The 19,441-nt window shown below is 42.6% G+C and overlaps 1 protein-coding gene across 1 annotated transcript in view; it reads left to right on the top strand.

The window, feature by feature from the left end:
* Nucleotides 1-2,531: 2,531 nt before the first annotated feature.
* Nucleotides 2,532-19,441, top strand: part of dmpk (DM1 protein kinase) — a gene marked incomplete at its 5' end in the record, with an annotated part of 35,396 nt that continues 18,486 nt past the window's right edge. The window contains 3 exons of the mRNA XM_083647289.1: nucleotides 2,532-2,697; nucleotides 13,766-13,857; nucleotides 15,120-15,203. Of these exons, the coding sequence (XP_083503415.1) occupies nucleotides 2,532-2,697; nucleotides 13,766-13,857; nucleotides 15,120-15,203 (342 nt within the window). The remainder of the gene's footprint in view (nucleotides 2,698-13,765; nucleotides 13,858-15,119; nucleotides 15,204-19,441) is intronic.

The raw sequence follows: 19,441 nt of genomic DNA, 5'->3' as shown, positions 1-19,441 counted from the left end.
TTATTACCTAAAACGAAGGACTAAACAACACAAACGACTACAAACCAACAGAAGAAAAAGATGCACACATAGGTGAGAATGGAGAGACTGATGGTCTGCAGGCTTTTAAAGCCCAGTGTGCCAGGCCCAGGTCAGGTGCACCCAATCATCCTAACGACACCAACACCAGGCTCCTGCAAGACAGACAGGGCCGAGAGGGAGGGTTACTTTTTGAGTGCTGCTCACAAGCTGTTTACTTGTAAGCTTGATTTAATCTTGGATGATTTATTAGGTTCAGACTGGAACACGTCAAAATAAGAGCTAAATAGTGCGTAAATCATTCAAAATGTCTCTTCTTCTTGCTCTTAATGAATACAAGTCTGACCACTCTACATTCTGAATGCCTTCAACTTTCAAGTGTGAAAATACTAGCAATATTAATGCATTTTGTCAAATATACCCTGAATATTAGGAGCCACGGCTATACAAATGAAGTGATTCCAGAGTCTATTATTCTTCCATTATTTGCCGACAGTATGTGACTCTCCCGGCATGCAGCAGTGGCTGGCAGGGTGAAAGCACCCAGTGTTAATCCTGTAGTTCGGCCAAGCCAGCAGTTTCATAGCGAATCATTCCACCAAACAGTGTCTTGACCACACAAACCCCAGTGTATGGAGTGTGCATCAGTATCCATGATGGGAATAATAAAGGACAAACTCAGCCATAGTGGTCATACACCTTTGCAAAGTTGGGGAAATGCAATACATGATATCAGAATCAGAATCAGCTTTATTGGCCAAGTGTAGATATACAAGGAATTGACTCAATTGAATTTAAATAACTTCTAACTCCCTGTTTGAAATTGTATTCATGACTACAGTGTTACTCCAAGTCCACTTTTCTATGCTATGATTTGATGTATCATCAGCCAAAACTATGTTAAATCCATCATTTCAAGTTGTAACATGTTTTCTTTATCATATCATGATCGAAGGGGCTTTTTTAATTTCATATGTTTATAAAGCATCCAACAAATACATTTCCCTCTTCTAATCGCGCTTTATTGTAACATTAAAATGGCCAATTATTTGTAGTCAGATTATCAAAAACTGCATGTATAAAGTTTGAAATATGCAGTTTGAAATTAAATGAAAGTGAGAGATCAACAAAGATAATGTGAAGCGGTGCTGTGGAGTATTTATAAAGAGAGAGAGAGAGGAGGGCAGTTCACTCGAAAAGTCAAAACAGAAAACAGTTGGGACGAGAGAGAGAGAGAGAGAGAGAGAGAGCACACAGACCCATTGAGACACGGCAGGAGGAGGAGAGGAGAGACGGGGGACAGAGAGAATAAATGGATGAGGAGACAAACGGAGAGTGCGGGGATTTTCAAGAAGCAGTGAACCGGGCGAAGGGAGACTGCTGCATTTCTGGAGAAGAGTGAATGAGTGAGTGAGTGAGTGAGTGAGTGAGTGAGTCAGTCAGTCAGTCAGTCAGTCAGTCAGTCAGTCAGTCAGTGAGGGTGGGAGAGGAAGACAAGTTGGAGGGTGGGAGGGGGTGAGAGAGGGCACAGGGTGACAAAAGTGAGGAAGGGGTGAGAGACAGTGGTGGGGACTGCAAGAAAAAAATCAAGGCACCGAAAAAGAGCCATTGGACAGTTGACAAAATAAGAGATTTGGCGCTCTTCAAAACATGACTGTCACAGCAACGGCTACCGATTCAGGTCAGTGGTTCCTGTTTGTACTGTAACAAAAGGGGGAGTTTTTAAGATTAAGATTGATAGGAAAAAGTAAACAAGATTATGAAAATGAATAATTAACTGATTTGGTGGGGGGGGGGGGGGGGGGGGGTGAGGAATGAAGAATCACTTTGAAGCCTATACACATATAGCACAAGTTTCTCCATTGGACTTCCTTTGTTGTAGTAGAACGTTTGGAGCCACTTTTGAATCGAGGGAGTGGGAAGAGAGGGAGAGAGGCTGAGAGAGACTCAAACACCAAAAAAGGTCTGGAGTCAGTGCTGGAGAAAGCACAGGCTTGACAGATGCTGCACAGCCACGAGGAGAGAAAAATAAGAGAGGGGAGGAGAGAGAGAGAGGGAGGGAGAAAGAGAGGGAGGGAGAGAGAGAGAGAGGGAGAACAGACAAAGACAAATTGAGAGATAAAAGAAAAGCCGGAGTGACAAGAGAGTGGAGTCAAATGGAAGAAGAAGAAACAAGCCAAAAGGGAAGCTGATATGTAAAAAAGAAAAGAGGATGCACGCATAGGGAAACACACCCTCCCATACTTAACATAGGGAAGGGGAGGGTGTGTCTGTGAGGGGAGCAGTCCAAAAAAGATAGGGGAGGGTGGGCTGTTTTACTGTAAGTGTATAGAGTGCAGAGATAGAGTGCAAGAGACCCAACTGGAGCAACTGTAATCCCCAAAAGGCTAGGAGGAGATCCAGAGATCCAAACCCTGAGACTGGAGAGACTGTCCGGGCACCATGGATTTCACCGGGGTTTGGCCGGAAGAGCGCTGAACCCGTGAGAGGCCCCCGCTCACCCGCCGGGTGTCATGTCGACGGGCTCCGGCCTTGGGGAGCCGGGCCTGGCCGAGGGGCCCCGCAGCACAGGGCCCGTGGGCCTCCAGACCCTGCTAGACCTGCTGGTGGGCGTCTACCAGGAGTTCTGTGCCTCACACCTGGCCAGGGAGAAGTACGTGTCGGGCTTCCTGCAGTGGGGTGAGCACACTCCTCTCATTTTCTTGTGTGTGCGTGCGTGCGCGCGTGTGTGTGTGTGTGTGTGTGTGTGTGTGTGTGGGGAAATGTTGTCTTATATTCTATATAGCAGGCAGATAGTTCTGGTTGTTCTGATTGGCTCACTTGCATTCGAAGCTGATAAACACACATTGCGTAACATAAAAATTCCCACTCATAGGCTATGTACTTATGTGTCACTTAAGGCTCCTTTATACTTCATTTTCATATGAAAATAAATGCAGCCATTTCAAACGGTGTAATCGTCACTGCCCAAATACTTCCATGCGTCTTTCACGTTGGTATCATGTTAAGCAATACATCCACCAGTGGGCAGTAGAGAGTCAAATGTGTGTGTGGTTCTGCTCCGTTTCATGCGTATCCGTAATTTCTCAGAGGACGGACAGAAGACACATAAAATGAATGCAGAGTACAGACAGAAGGCTCTGTCCGTCTCCGTGTTTAATGTAGAGTATAATTGGGCCTTTAGCAAACACTTTGTTTAGGTACTGTTCAGGGAACAATCAATTAACACATTAACCAAAAATTACCACTGATATGTGTGACTTTGTATCCACATTGTTTAGCTACTGTTTAAGAACTAAATTCCTCAGCAGAAAAAACTGCATTTAGAGAAAAGTTTTCTTGACCCTTCGGTGTTATTACAGGGGTGTCTAGAAGGTGTTTAGAAATGCAATTAGCCACTCTAGGCCATAGTTTACAGTGATTTTAGAGCCGCTAATAGGAAGAACACCTCTACCTCTTGCTGTTGTAAAATCACTATAAAGCACGGCCACGCCCACAAGTTGCTTCACACTGTGCCCCGTGAGCTTCACACCAGAGAGCATTAAAGGAACTCTGAACACAATAGTGACTTCTCCTGTTTCACACATTTCAGTTGAAACAGGCCTCTAACCACAGGTTGCTAGTACACACAGTGGACTGATTTCAAAATGTCAGCATGATTAGTCCACAATGATGTTTTCTTTTTCCTTTGGCACATTGACATTCGGCTGCGTATTGTATTGACTATAATGGTCAGCGAAGCTTTACGTTATGTCATTCTGAGTGTGTGCATTTGTTGACATTTCTGCCTCAATCATGAATTCACATTCTCAACAATAGACAGTAAGTAGCAGGCAATTTAGCTCCGTTTTTTAAGACAAGTGCCATGTGTAGCCTACCGTATGTAAGCATTTAGTATGAACACAATGAGTAGCTAGCAACTGACATGCATCACTTGCATACTGTAGGCATGACAGCAGAGATAATACAAGAGGAAGATGGGGGAGAGCTGTTGGGCTGTTTAAATACTATGATGGAAGAAATGAAAAGTATGTGCTTCTCATGGCTTTCCAGGTAATCTGTACAAGGACTTAGCATGCCTTTCTCTGATGTGTTATTGCTCCTTATAGGGGAAATCTCATTTCGCCCTGCACAGGTCAGAGGTCAGGCTCAAGTGTCTTGCCCAAGGACACTCTTCAGCACGGTGGATGTTTGCTGATGCAGGGCTTGAGCCAGGGTCACTCAGCTGAAAGACAACGGGCCCTATCTTCATACAGGCGCTGTCCCCTAATAGCGCTTGCGCACCTGTTTGCGCGTGCCTTAAAACAGGGAAGATTGCAGTCCGCTGTATGCTGTAATTCTCTCCATGCATAATAGAGTGTACTCACTCGTGCGAGGACAGAGAGAGATGGAGAGAGCTTATTGACAGATCGTCTGTGGTGCCAAAGACCCACATCGCTGCCCCGGAACCATCCCGAAAAATAATCTCAATTGTCTTGAAGTCAGTGTAAACAATCCACTATACTGCCACCGCTACCAGAAGTTACGTTTGTGGGCGTTTACCGACTGTATCTATTGGCGTTTTTGTTTTCTTGTGTTCAGACATAGAACACATGTCTGAACACAAGAAAACAAAAACATCTATGTATAAATGAAGACATGATGAACATCATTGAACTATGTATCTATTGGGTTTTTGCATCAAGTGCCTGTTGGATTTTAGGATGTAGAGTGAGTAGAAGGGAGCTTTCTTATAGTGAACCATAGATTCCATAATGTGTGCATGTTATCTGAGTTAGAGACCATTTTAGACCCTAAACTCACAGTGACATGCACTGAAGCGACCTGTCAATCAATGTTTGATGAAATTAGAACAGTTTTGACAAGAAAGTAGGCTATTGTCAACACCCATAAGTACAAAATAGATATGAGGTCTGAGTCAATATGTAAGGGATAATCAACAACTAGGTGTGCATACGATTTTAATGCATGACGTGGAGGCAAATAACCATTATTTTCATCACATCTTGTAGTTCCCAAACAAAAAGTAATTTTAAATTGTTCTGTATTAGAATCTATTTGTGCCATAACAATCTATCTATCTATCTATCTATCTATCTATCTATCTATCTATCTATCTATCTATCTATCTATCTATCTATCAATCAATCAATCAATCAATCAATCAATCAATCAATCAATCAATCAATCAAGCTTATATAGATTGACATACAATACATCATGATGTAATATGAGGCTCACATTAAACCATATTTGAGACAGTGATGACAGTAACTATGTGCGATGGCAGATGAAGATTCTCATTGATTCCAATTCAGCACTGGCTGACCAGACAGCCATGGGTCAGCATTTCTTAGGGATTACAGCGCTCTGACACGTTCTAAAATAAATCCCTTCATTTTTGGCACAGGATGCATTGCAGACCAGAGGTTAGACATCCCCCAGGTCAATCGCGATATGGCCCAGAATACACTGTGCCTATAAGAAATGGAAGACCAACAACACGAGGTCATGTAAGCCAATCTCCCCTCTACTGACAGCTCTCTAGAGGGGTTTTCAACTGGTGTCATCTTGGCAAGACCACCATGAGTCACCTCCACACAAATATGAAATATACATGTATGGACAATAATCCACACAGATGCGTGTACAGAAGTGACACATTCTTACTACATGCACACAGCCTCCTATTTTAGCTGATGATATCCTGCCATAATTTATTTTTTATTTATGGGGCAATACACACACACACACACACACACACACACACACACACACGCACACATACACACACACACACACACACACACACACACACACACACACACACACACACACACACAGACACACACACACAGACACACACACACACACACACACACACAGACACACACACACACACACACACACATTGATTGGCTCATAAACAATGCCCATTCTTGTAGCGTTTACTGGCTGCCTGCCATTGCTCTGTGTGTCCCTCTGTTGTCACGTCTTAAACCCTCAACTTTCACCCCCATCCAATCCTCCAAGCTCTCTCCCTCTCTTCTCTGTGGACAGTATGAGTCCATGCATGTGACCGTGACTGTGTGTATACTCATGTATTGTACAGTGGCCAAGGGAGGTATTATGTCCCCAGTGATGTTACTTTCCAAATTTAACCGCGGCATGTGTCCGGGGATGAGGATCTGGTGTCGGAGTTGGTGGGGCGACCGATGATGAAGCAGGTCCCTGGGTTTAGCCGTACTGGAGGCCTGAGATTTAGAGTAAATCTGCTTTAGCACAGCTAGCGGCAATCACAACAGCATCATAGGCAGGGAATGAATGGGGAATATGATGCATGTTTCTTAAAGCTATATGGGACTTGTTGCCTTGAGTCAGAGAGGTGTATTATTGCAAGTCCTGCCCCATCAGAGGTTCACACCCCAACACTAGCTCTTGATGAGCTGTCTCCTTGAAATGGCATAGCCTGAAACAAAACCCAAACCCAAACTGTGAAGGGAACCGCTTGCTGATAACAAGGCAACATTAAACCACTCATTCGATTAATTTAACGTTGAAGAGAGGGCAGTAAAAAATATAAAATAAAGCAACTGATTGCAACCCCGCCCCCCTCCCCCAAATAACAGTATGGATATAGGATACTGTATTAAAAATTTACGTTGATATATCCTGGTTTCCATTAGTGCGAAATGCCAACATTTTATTCTGGTGATTGGGTTGCTTTCTAATGGGGAGATGTACCCATCCCATGTAACAGGATCACAGGGTTTTCTCTGGGTCCGATGTCCAGAAAGAAATTGTTTTACGAGACATATATATATATATATATATATATATATATATATATATATATATATATATATATATATATATATATATATTATATATATTTTTTTTTTTACAGACAACAGTTTTTACATAGACATTATTAACCCTGAGCAGTTGCCGGATTGGGACGATTTTCGGAAATATTGCGATATTTGGAAAACATCACAATTTTGAACATTTACTTTCAGAGGTTGCAGCAGGTTCAGTTTTAAAGCCAGAGTGAAGTTTCTGGTATCATATGAAACTAGAAGACTTAAGGAATCGATTTGTACCAACCACGTCATGCTAGCTTGTCAGGAAGGTATAGGTAATAACACTCCAAAGTTAGACTAAAATTTGGCAAGGGAAAACAACTTTTTCAAAGGGGTCCTCTTTTTCACAGCCTAATGTTGGCAGACGTGTGTGTGTGTGTGTGTGTGTGTGTGTGTGTGTGTGTGTGTGTGTGTGTGTGTGTGTGTGTGTGTGTGTGTGTGTGTGTGTCCATTTTGAACCAGCTAGTAACCTTATATTGTTATTTAGTCTTTCTGCTGCTATTGCATGGTTAAATCAGCAAAAAATTAGGTGGGGGGGGGGGCAGTACGGAGTGGAAGTGGTCCCTGGGGGAATTTGGTTTGGTACGTAGTGGTACTTGGTCGGAAAGGTTTGGGAACCCCTGGCCTAGAAGACCCTTGTCAGTCAGTCAGCATGTGTGATTCAATTCAATTCAATTTTATTTGTTCAATAGGGGACAGTGTACATTAATGAACATTTTAGCAAAATGTAAATGTATGACAATTATGAAAAGAAAGAAATGTACAGCATACTACCCACATAGCAATACAGTAGAACCATTCTAGTTCTTTACTTCAGCAATCTCTTCATTTGTCTTTTAAACATGCTCAGCGTCTCTGAGAAAGAGAGCTAGCTAATACACAAGTATAAAATCAGAGTAACTATACTCTTAAAAAAGTTTAAGATTATAGAGATTTAAACAACAAATATGAAAAGAAAAAAACGTACAGAAAACTACCCACATAGCCAATACAGTAGAACCGTTCTTGTTCTTTACCCGTAACGATGTGTACAGGTTTGACTTCAGCCATCTCTTCATTTGACCTTTAAGCATGCTCAGCGTTGGACATTCCCTAATAGAGGATGGAATTGTGTTCCAGAGTTTGCCACCCCCAAAACCGTCTGGCCAAAGGTGGTGCACCTGTATGGGATGAGACAGTCACCTCTGACTGAGGTTCTGGTGGTTCTGGATGTGGATCCAGATACAGGTCTCCGCTTGATGTACTCATTTAGCGGGGGAGGAGCAAGGCCATTTAGAACTTTGTAGATGGTGCAAGCATATTTAAAGGTAATGAAGTTGTTGAAGCTTAGGAAGTTGTGTTTAACCAGAATGTTACAGTAGTGATAGGAACATGGTTTTTTGTCGAATACTTTCAAGGCTCTCTTATAAAGTGACTCAAGTGGTTTGAGTGTGGAAGTACATGTGAGTGACCAGCTGGTCAAACAGTAATCCAGGTGAGAAAAGATCATTGCGTGTAAGAATGTCCTAGCTGAATCTATACATGCTATTTCTAATGTGTTTGAAAAAAAATTGCTACCTTTTTGACCTGGTTCTTAAAAGTCAGTGTAGGATTTAGGATCACACCTACGTATTTAAACTCGGGTACCAATTCCAGTTCAACATCATTAAAATACACATTAGAATGAGTTGTTGTATGAGGACGTTTAGTGAACATCATACACACCATTTTCTTGGTGTTCAGCAGGAGGCAGGATTTAGAGAGCCATTTCTGTATCTCAGATGCAGCGGATGAGAGGAGGCGAGAGGCCTCCTCAATGTTTTTGGCAGGGGCGAAAATTACTGCATCATCCGCGTACATCTGGGAGTGCAGATTTAGACAGAAATTTGGTAAATTATTAATGAATAATGAAAAATAGAAGTGGACCGACCCCTGATCTGCTCATCAAAATTCAATTAGCAAATTACATCAGACTGAGAGAGAGAGAGCCTACTTGACAAATAAGATGGGGAGGGGGGGGGGGGGGGGGGGCAGTAGGCTATAATACTTTGTTTTGGCCAATGGGAAAAAGGCAGGGGCTCAATCTCCCTTTGATGTCTATTGGCTCATTTCCACCACATATAACAGCACAGTACAGCTCTACTCGACCTGGTCTTACTCGTCTCTACTTAATATAGACTCTGTTTCCATAGCAAGTTTACTCACCTCCGCCCACTCCTGGTCTTCATAGCGACCGCATATCTGTCCTCCGCCCATAGCCGAACTAGGCTATAACGTATAACATTAAAATTAAATCCATAGCATCCTACCTGTCTAGCAATGTACAAGCTATCTCTCTGCGTCGCTTCTCAGCCCTTCCACAAAAATCATTACCTTTTTGCCGCTATGACATCACTGCTCTGTGGCTTGTAGCTACTGTAGCCTAACCTTGATAACCACAACCTCACCACTGACGACGCCCAAACGACACACCCAGAGCTTGCCCCAAAATGACCCATCATCAGTGAGGCCATTTCAGGCAAATGGAGGGAGTCAAGAGCAAACACAGGGTCATCATGACAGACAACAATACAATAATATACCAACTGTGACAGCGTGTACTATACTGCTGTTGTTTTCACCTTGTGAGTCTGTGTGTGTGTCATCAAGGCAAAATGTGGTCCTGACTGAGACACCTGTTGTAGCGGGAACTACCACAGAAGTACTTTGCCAGGTGTTTAAATGTCTGTCTGGGTGTCTGTCTGTCTGTCTGACAGATTTTGCAAATGCGATAGTGTCAAAACTGTGCAAGATGTAGTCACGAAACTACAGGTGTGGAGTTGACATCAAAATGAAGGCAGAGTTTGAAGATGGGTGTGCTCTGAGCAAGGAAGCCGTCCACCCCCCCCCCGCCCCACACACACACACACACACACACACACACACACACACACACACACACACACACACACACACACACACACACACACACAGAGACACATTTTAAATCGCGGACATCACAGCTTGTATATCTTGTATTTTAATGTGGGCTGTATTGTGAAGGTCAGTGCGTAGGCCCAAGTCAACTTAGTTCGGAATCTACTATGGGAGGAAGTCCTCTGGCAGATTAAATGGGAGACTTTTGAGCTGGGCCAGACTGCAGGGAAGACACATTTCTGGGATGATAGTGCTGAACACTGAGCTCAAGTCAACAAACTTGAGGATCTTAGGAGGATCCCAAACAAATACAAATCCCTCCAACTCTTATCCTTAACAACTTCCCTATTTCACTCTTTGTTTCCATGTACCTTGCCATGTACCTTTCCTCCCTGTCAATCCCTCCCGTCCTCCCTCGCTCTGCCTGGGTCGCTCACGGTCTTGTCACTCCCTACATGGCTTTCCAAACAGGACAAGCAGGCGATGGGTACCATGCCAGAGTCAACATCCACAGGATCTAGCCATGACTCCATCACTGTTTTTCCTCTTTGCCATGTTATGGCCTCAAAGATATAATTAGTAACAGTCAGCAAGTACCAATTAATTTGACAGTTTACAGTATGTGCCCTAGTGTGTTAATATTGCTTTACAGTCTTCAGTAAATACCCCAAGAAACGCAATGGAATAGCAGCAACCTGTGTATTTTCCATGAGCAGGAATGAGGATGCAGATCATCCAGTAGAGACGTTCTGGATTTTCAAGTCATAAAGAACATTGGAGCACATTTTCTGAATGCTCATTAGTCATCAGCATGTGAGTGTGCAGTAGTCATAAGATCCGGCGAGACACACTTCAGCTATTCAGGTCTGTTTCTAATCCTTTTACGTCCCATTGAGAATATTCCGTTTCCGAATTTCCGTTTGTGAAGCTAGGAGGCTGGCAGAGGGGTTGGCATGGCACTAATGGTGATAGTCTTGAATAAACACATGCAGGCGCAGGATAGCCTCTCTACACAGACACAGGCCTGGCTCTGTTTTGGGGGGGATACAGCTGCAGGAAGGACAGACAACAGGATGGGCTCAAATGTCCCTATATCCTGCACAGAAACAAACACTATGCTACATTTCTCCCCCAGTGTTGGCATGTTTACTGGTGGCTGCAGCCTGAGTGATGTCACTCCGTCACTCAGCAAGCTGAATCATAGTTCCTAAATTGAAGCTCCGCCCAAGAGTGAGTGATTTATCGATGTTGTGCATTACAAACATCTAGGTCAGGGATACTCAACTTGCTTTGTCCGGGGCCCCGGGGGCCACTTTTGTATAATGATAGGAGGCCAAACATTAATATACTTTTTTTCTGTACAGTATCAGATTGTAGGTTTTTGGGGTGTCAGCCGGAGTTTAGTCTGACAATTTTGTGCACACAGGATAATTAGTTAGGTTAAGTTAGTTAGGCTAAGTTAGTTAAGTACATATAAGTGCCTGAGTGGCGAGCAGACGGCTGTATTTGACAATTTAGCTGGAGCTCAGTCAAACTTTATTTCACATTAGTTTTCATTGTGAATTAGAATGATCGGGGGGCCACTCTGCACCCTATCACGGGCCGCATCTGAACCACCAGGGGGAGCCACTATAACTGCTGTAGTTGGCCCCTTGCAATGCATGCCATGTTTGATACCTTCTTTGGAATCTTGACTTCTTTGGATCTTGACTAGAATTTTAAGTAAAGTTCTGTGGGTTTGAACAAAGCTTGGCTGTGAAACGTGTTTGTAAGGATGATCCATAACCAAATGAATGTTCCGGAAGCATGGAACCACAGTTACTTCCGCGTTTGTCTGAGGCACATGCACGTGTGTGCAGTCATCAGACTTCCTGGTATGTATTTACTAAAATTACTGTTTTCCGTAACTTTGGATTATTATTTTATTGTGTGGTGAGTACACAATTCACAACATGTACATGTGAGTGTTTCTGACGCTGTTGGAATGTGTATTTTGGGTAACTGAACGGGGGTAGGCAGCTGTCAAGACAAGTCAAGTCAAGTCAAGTTTATTTGTATAGCACATTTCATACACAGAGGCAATTCAAAGTGCTTCACATAAAATGGTTGACAGGAAAATAAAAGAATAAAAGAAGAGAATAAAATGGCCATTTAAAAGCACCACAACAAAACTTTAAAAAAGAGTATAAAAAGTGCATTAAGCAACAGGCGCAGCAGTTGCAAAAACAGCTAAAAACTTATAGAGGACTCATTGGGTTTGCATAATAGCTGTCAGCAGTTAAAAGCGACGGTAAACATAAAAGTCTTTAGTCTATTTTTAAAAGTAAGTAAGGTTGGGGCAGATCTGAGGTCTTCAGGCAATATGGTATAACAGGTATTATGGCTGTACCATATACTGTACTGCCATTGTAGTGCTAAGCTCACTAGCAGTGAGGGGTGTACCACACTTTGTACTGCATGCATAGTGAGGATAAAGGCATCTACAGTACATTCTAGTTTTAGTATTGGCAATATACCAAATAGATGAAACTCTCAAAATGTTGGCGTATCCCTTTAAGTAGGACTTAAAAGAGCCACAACTACCCATAAAGGAGCCGCATGTGGCTCTAGAGCCTTGGGTTGAGTATAACTGGTGCATTGTATATGTCATTATGACACTTTTTGTCATTGGGAAGCCCCTAACCTGGATTGATGATGGTGATGATGATGAAGATAGGATTACATAGCTTCAAGATTTTCCAATGCAAATCAACTTGCAACTCAAGAATTGTATTAGGTCAAATGTAATTTTCTTGACCCTATGGACTGATTTACCTTATTCTGCCTTGTTTCAAGATAATTAGGAAAGTCCTCAAGCAAGTGAAACTGCACTGGAGACAAGTGGAGTTATCTCACTTGATCTCAATTTACCACTTGTTTAAAAAAATTACGATTTTAAAACTGAATGAGACAAAATTATTTGTGTGGTCTGGACACAGTGGTCTGCAGCCTCAAATTGCTGTCGTCTATGTTTTGCTATGTAAAATGTTAATGATCTATGCGTTAAAAAACATGACAAGACTGTGGTGAAGCACAAGTCACATGTCAGCCACAGTCTAGTCTCCCATTCAGACTCCACAGTAGGAGTCTATAAAGCACCATATGAGGTTGTCTTTGTCTTGTTGCTTTAGGAAGCTTTTAAGGTCCCAGGCAACAAAGTGTGTCTGCAAGTTGCTCGCTCTCCCCATCTAAAAACAGTTTACACTTTGCCTCTGTCTCACTTGCATTCCTCTCGGTGTGAGAGGTGGTGGGGGAATGAAAATAAAAATAAGGGACTGGAAAACTTGCCTCAATTCATAAATGGTAGCTGCTATTTTTAGATACGTATTTTTGGATTTTCGAGTACAGAGTGACTTGAATTCAGACAGTCGCTCTATTAAAGAAGAACTCTGTGTGGCAAGTAGATTTAGACGAGGGCATACAGTACATTGACGAATTAATGCTCATGACCCCTTTTTTATTTTATTGGAGGCCCGAAAGCTCTGGTACATGGAAGTGTTTGTTTGAATGGCAAAGGGAAATGGAAGGGCCATGCAAGACATTTCACTTTCTGAGACTTCTGGGAATTCAGAAAGTCTATTCATTTGGGACAGAAGGGAGCAGACTGAACAGACCTGAATGTGTCTAAATGAAAACTTTGACGAGCTACATCCTGGCTACAAACTGGGTTTATAATGGGAATTCCCATGTCTTGACTTTTTTTGTAAGACTGTTGAAGTTTTCCACTGTTCAAAATGTCAATGGCCATTAACAGTGATACAGTGTTTACAAACACAAAGGTCTATCTACAGTCAGGAGGTGTCCATGAGGCATGAGACATTAGTTGAGACAAAAATTGGTAATAAAAAGAGAGAGAGAGAGAGAGAGAGAGAGAGAGAGAGAGAGAGAGAGAGAGAGAGAAAGTGCAATTTTGTTCATCACACACTCTCTCTACTCCCTTCCGGTCCCAGCGGAGCCCCTGGTGAGGCAGGTGAAGAAGACTCGCATCAACAGAGATGACTTTCACATCCTGAAGGTGATCGGTCGAGGCACTTTCAGTGAGGTGAGAGCCGCTTCACACCAGTTGTATGAAACTTGCAAAAAAACAAAAAACAAAACAGCTTACCAACAAAAACAGATTGTAGGAATTTAAATGTTCTTGTATTGACAAATATATTTAATCTGTGTCTTTTAAATAATCAAATCAACAAATGTATTATAAGTCATGTTTCAAACTGTCTTCAGTTAATATGTTGTATTTGGACATGACAGCAGGCTTTAAATCCCCCTGCACTATGACCTCTGTCAATTTTAGACTTTTTCTGTCTTTTCTGTGCCTTTCTTTGCAACCATTTGTTTAGATTTGGATTAAGGATTGTTTCCTCAAGGTCTTATACGGGTTGATTTCAGTGTGAATGGCACCACCCAGGTTGCTATTTGTTAGGCTAATGCTGTAGGCTAGGCTAATTGGTATGCTTCTTTCCCATGTTGTGACCCAGCTCCTGTCATAATTGTCATGACCAGGGATTAAGCAGTGTTGACTGACTTGGTGTGAATTGACAAAAGAAGGGTTGAACATGGGTCAAGTAACTCTGGTCCAACCCTTGCCGTTGGTGTGAAAGTGATATCCAGCAATTTTAGTCTCATAGTGACAATTATGTCTCATTCACTGTCACTGATATTCAATCATTTTGATACAGCATGCATGGATGCTTTATCCATGCTATATTTACACTATATAGTTATTGTCGATTTTATACAGTACAGTGGAATCCAAGTGAACACGGTTATAGTGATCAACCGCTTATATTGATCAAAAAGCTTGGTCCCGAATCATTCCATAGTCTATACACATGCTGTTTAAATAATTTGCTTATAGTGATATAAGTGTATAGTAGGGAAACATGTTTAAAACTATAGTAATTTTATTATTATTTTTACTTAAAAACTGCCAAAAATGAGCCAACGTGATACAGCAGCGATTCTCGGTGCATGTCTGTCTGTATATGGAGAGATTGCGGCATCCCTGTGTGTGGAGAGATGACAGCGTCTCTGTCTACATGACACCGCTGTGTTTGAAACAGCTGGAGGCCAAACTTACTGTATCGATTTTTTAAGTGAATAACATTAATTTACTTTATATGTACTGTATTCATGTAATACATACAAATGTCAATTAGATTGTAATCTACATGAGAAATAAAGAAAAAGAAAAAAATCAGTTATAATGATCATCCGCTTAGTGATCAATTTGACCCGTCCCAAGTTGATCACTATAAGAGGAGTGCACTGTATTCTTATGTCTCTTTGTTGCCTTGCTTGCAGGTTGCAGTAGCGAGGATGCTAAGCACACAACAAGTGTATGCTCTGAAGATCATGAACAAGTGGGATATGCTGAGGCGAGGACAGGTAAACACACGTACTCAAATGCATACACTTACAACTTATAGAGGGATGTAGTGGAGGGCAAATGCAAGTAAACACAGTTGACCAACCTCTTTGAAATGAGGCTGAGACTCACCTATTTTCAGATCAACTGTAACAATCAATAAGGGGTTAACAAGGTGGGTAAACTATACTCCCCTTCCCTTTTAGATTGGCCCAAAACCCTAGTAATATCCACAAACTAGCTATACCGGCTTTTTCTTCTGTCTAAAAGTTACAAAGAGGTTAGTGACAGCCGATTAGACAGACCTCCAAATGAGATGGGTATTTAATGGATCAGCTGTGAACGGCATGTGATATAAATAGCACACTGGCTGAAAACGGTATATTTGCAGCTTGATAATGATGTCAGTGCTTCCCAGAGGCTGAAATCTGACTTTCTTAATGGTACTTTAAATTGCCTTTACATTGTGTCCAAATCGAACCCAAATGACGGAATATTCCAAAAGAAAAAAAGCGTCTCTCGGATGAGACCTTCCAGCATTTACTGAACCAGTGTCAAGTCAGCCAGAATGTAAAAGTAGGTTTTCCGCTTTAGGGCTTTCTAAATAAAATCCTTAACCTTAAAGGGATAGTTCAAATTTTTTCAAGTCTAGCCCTATTTGATACTTACCATGATGTTGATTGGTTCTGTCTCAGCACAATCCATCCTGTTCCCCATAGATGAGAGAGTTTAGAGATGAGATGAGATACATTTTATTGTCCCCTAGGGGAAATTTGTCTTGGGCAAAAAGTGCACACAGCATCACAACATTACAAACAACATCACACAACCAAAGAACAAAGTTGCACAGAGTCACTACAGCATTGCACTAAAGTCACAGAGATTAGAGCTAAGACATCATAATTGCACAACCCCTATTTCACCATTTGTTCGACTCAGACATTTCCGAAGATAAAAATAAGCCAAGTAAAATAATAAAAGTCACACTCCATCAGCAACACGTATACCGAGGGAGGATGCAAAAGTGTAGATACACCAGGGCTTAAAATTCGGGATTGCGAGAATCGCGCATATTTTTGTCAATTCCCGCAGATTTGTAATTTATAATGTGGGAGAAGTCCCGCAATTGTTTGCGCACCAATGTCTATAATGTTAAGCCGACAGAGCAGAACGAACGTTTGCTGACGAGTGGTCGCCGTATCGGACACATTAGAGTGCAGACTGTTAGCTCAACGTTACCTCGGGCAGCGGTTTAGCCATGTTTTTTTTTACTCCTCCCAAGGTTAGCTGACAGTGTGATGTCATAGAGGAGGTCTTCCTGAACATGTGTATATGTTTGGCAAGCTGCCACTTTGAACACGCACATGTGCAGTGTCCAATTTGTAAAGGCTATGCAGTCCAGTGAACAGCATTTACCCATTTAGATACTGAGAAGAATGTTCTCAATGTTATTAAAACAGTTATTGTTATACAGAAACATAATTTGTATTGTATAGCTTCGTTTAAATGCTTACTTTATTGTTTTAATGTGCAAATTCATCATTTTCCAATGGCTTCTGTGTGCTCTAGGCCACTGGTGTAGCCAGACTTGGCACATTGGGTGTGCCACAGAAAGACAGGGTGTGCCAGGGGGCGAAGCATCTGGTGGCGGCCGCAAGGCCCCCACCCAAAAAAATTGGGGCCTTTTCAAGCCAGATTTAGAGGAATATTAAAGGAGAATTTCGTTTTTTTTTAACCTGGACCCATCTCCTGGCATTAATTATGATTTGGCCACTCACCAGGCGATCTCCGCGGCGTTTCTGGCCGTCCTAGCATTGTTTTGACATCAATAGCGTCCAAGTCAGTTGTAAAATGGAGCTGACTTGGGGCCAAGTGTGAGCCTGTCTTTCCTGCATCTAAATAGCTATTTTTATTCCCGTTTTCGCCAAATATCGTCATAATCTGATCCCTCAAGAACCACCACAGTGATATTTCGCCAAAGGCTGTTTCCTGGAGTCACACAGGGATCAAATTACCTCAAACGTGATCTCGGTCACCAAGTCTCGTGAAGTCCCGTGATACTTTCCTGCTGACTGGCCAAGTACAGGAGGACGCTTTGCGGTGGTGGTTTTAGCGCAACCTATGTGGGGTTTGGCATAACCTTCGTTATTTCGAATCCCACATAGTTTACGCCAAACCCCACATAGGTTGCGCTAAAACCACCACCGCAAAGCGTCCTCCTGTACTTGGCCAGTCGGCAGGAAAGTATCGCGGGACTTCACGAGACTTGGTGACCGAGATCACGTTTGAGGTCATTTGATCCCTGTGTGACTCCAGGAAACAGCCTTTGGCGAAATATCACTGTGGTGGTTCTTGAGGGATCAGATTATAACGATATTTGGCGAAAACGGGAATAAAAATAGCTATTTAGATGCAGGAAAGACAGGCTCACACTTGGCCCCAAGTCAGCTCCATTTTACAACTGACTTGGACGCTATTGATGTCAAAACAACGCTAGGACGGCCAGAAACGCCGCGGAGATCGCCTGGTGAGTGGCCAAATCATAATTAATGCCAGGAGATGGGTCCAGGTTAAAAAAAAACGAAATTCTCCTTTAAGATAGGACCATATGACCATAACCATCAATGTTTGCTCCTTTTCGCACTCATTATTAGCAGATATAGAAGCAGTCAATTAAATTTTATTTTTTGGCAACATGTAAAACCACTTTGGTATCTCAAAAAAGTCTCACCTACTTTTTCCAAAGAGTGTTCTAGTCGGGAAAGAATGCAAGTTTGGTTGGCATGCAGGTTCCTCTACTGCAGAGAGATCTGTAGCGTTAGTGTCCTCTGGCTCTGCTGCTGCACAAACCACTGGTGTGTTTTTGGATGCGTCCCCCGCTGTTATTAACGTCATTGTTTCGGCTGCATCATCTTCATCATCGTCTGTCTCTCCACTGTCCACCACCAATACAGGTGTGTGAACGGGTGCACTACAAGCCGCACTTGTTGAGGGGGAGGGCGCCGAGTCATCTTCTTCCTCGTCAATGTGACGTTTCTTGCCTTTGTCGAAAAAGCTTAAAAGCGAGCTCTTTCATGTCTTCTTGATTTGGCGCTGCGGCTGCATTTGTTTACTTTACTAGACAGCGTAGCTAGTTTCCCATGATGCTCTGGGGCACAGATGCATAGCGGACAGTCGGACACTTACGCATGACAGGCTGTGCATGACAGCTGATGTGTTTTGCAGACAAACAAACAAAAAACTTTATTTTTTCCCCCTTTTTTGGGGGTGTGCCAGCTGCCTGTATGGGTGACACTGGCACACCCAGGCACACCCGTAGCTATGCCATTGCTCTAGGCTTGTGCAAAAAGGTTATTTTACTCTGAAAAATTGTCACCAGAAGTGCTTATTGTTGCTCGTCTTATTGTTGCTCATGGAACAGAGGTGCGGTGTAGCCCATGGTGTAGCCTCCCCGTTCGGCAAGCCGCATATTTTTTGTGACCAAATATCACGCATTCAAAGCACTTCATACTCCCAGAGCTGGCGTAATCCATATAAAAAACCCTCATGTTTTACCTGAAATGAAACGTCCAGGTTTTGTGTCGGTCGGTGGCTCTAGAACAGCTGGCTAACGTTACAGTGGCTAACCGGAGCTAACGTTAAATTGCGTGTGGGGTAATACCCCGTTCAAGACAACTCGGACCGCCGGAAAAAATGGGTCCCGACCTGTAAAAAGTTAATTGAACGGTCGTTCAGGCCGGAATTACAGCTCGGAGATTCGGGTATCATCCAGAGCTCCGGTTTCTCCGAGTTGACGTCACAGCCACATCAAAATGGCATCGTTAATGATAATCACATAATTATTATAAAGACGTTTGTTGACATTTTAACACAATTTGAGATCTTAATTATGTAATGTTAACGTTTCATATGTGTTTGTGTCATCTGTGTTTCGCTCTGTGTGAAATTCAGCATTCAGCATGTTCGGTTAGCATTGTTCACTAGTAGGTAGCTACCATGCTAAAGCGGGTTGCTATAGCAACAGTTTGGTTCCCTTTCCCCCGAGCGGGAGGTGTAGCGTGAACGCAAATCTGTCCGGGCCGGAGGTTGCATGTTTAAACTTACGGCGGTCCGAGTTGTCTTGAATGCGGTAAGTCCCTCTATAAACCATAATCTGTGTCGTTTCACCTTTGATTGAAAAACGCTTCAACCTGATTAAAGAAAACGTGATTGTATGTAATACATAAAACATCAGTCAACATCACATAATGTATTTTCT

Source organism: Poromitra crassiceps (assembly GCF_964638095.1).
Source record: "Poromitra crassiceps genome assembly, chromosome: 1".
In the NCBI taxonomy this organism is placed as follows: Eukaryota; Metazoa; Chordata; class Actinopteri; order Beryciformes; family Melamphaidae; genus Poromitra; species Poromitra crassiceps.
This window is presented reverse-complemented; position numbering and strand designations above follow the sequence as displayed.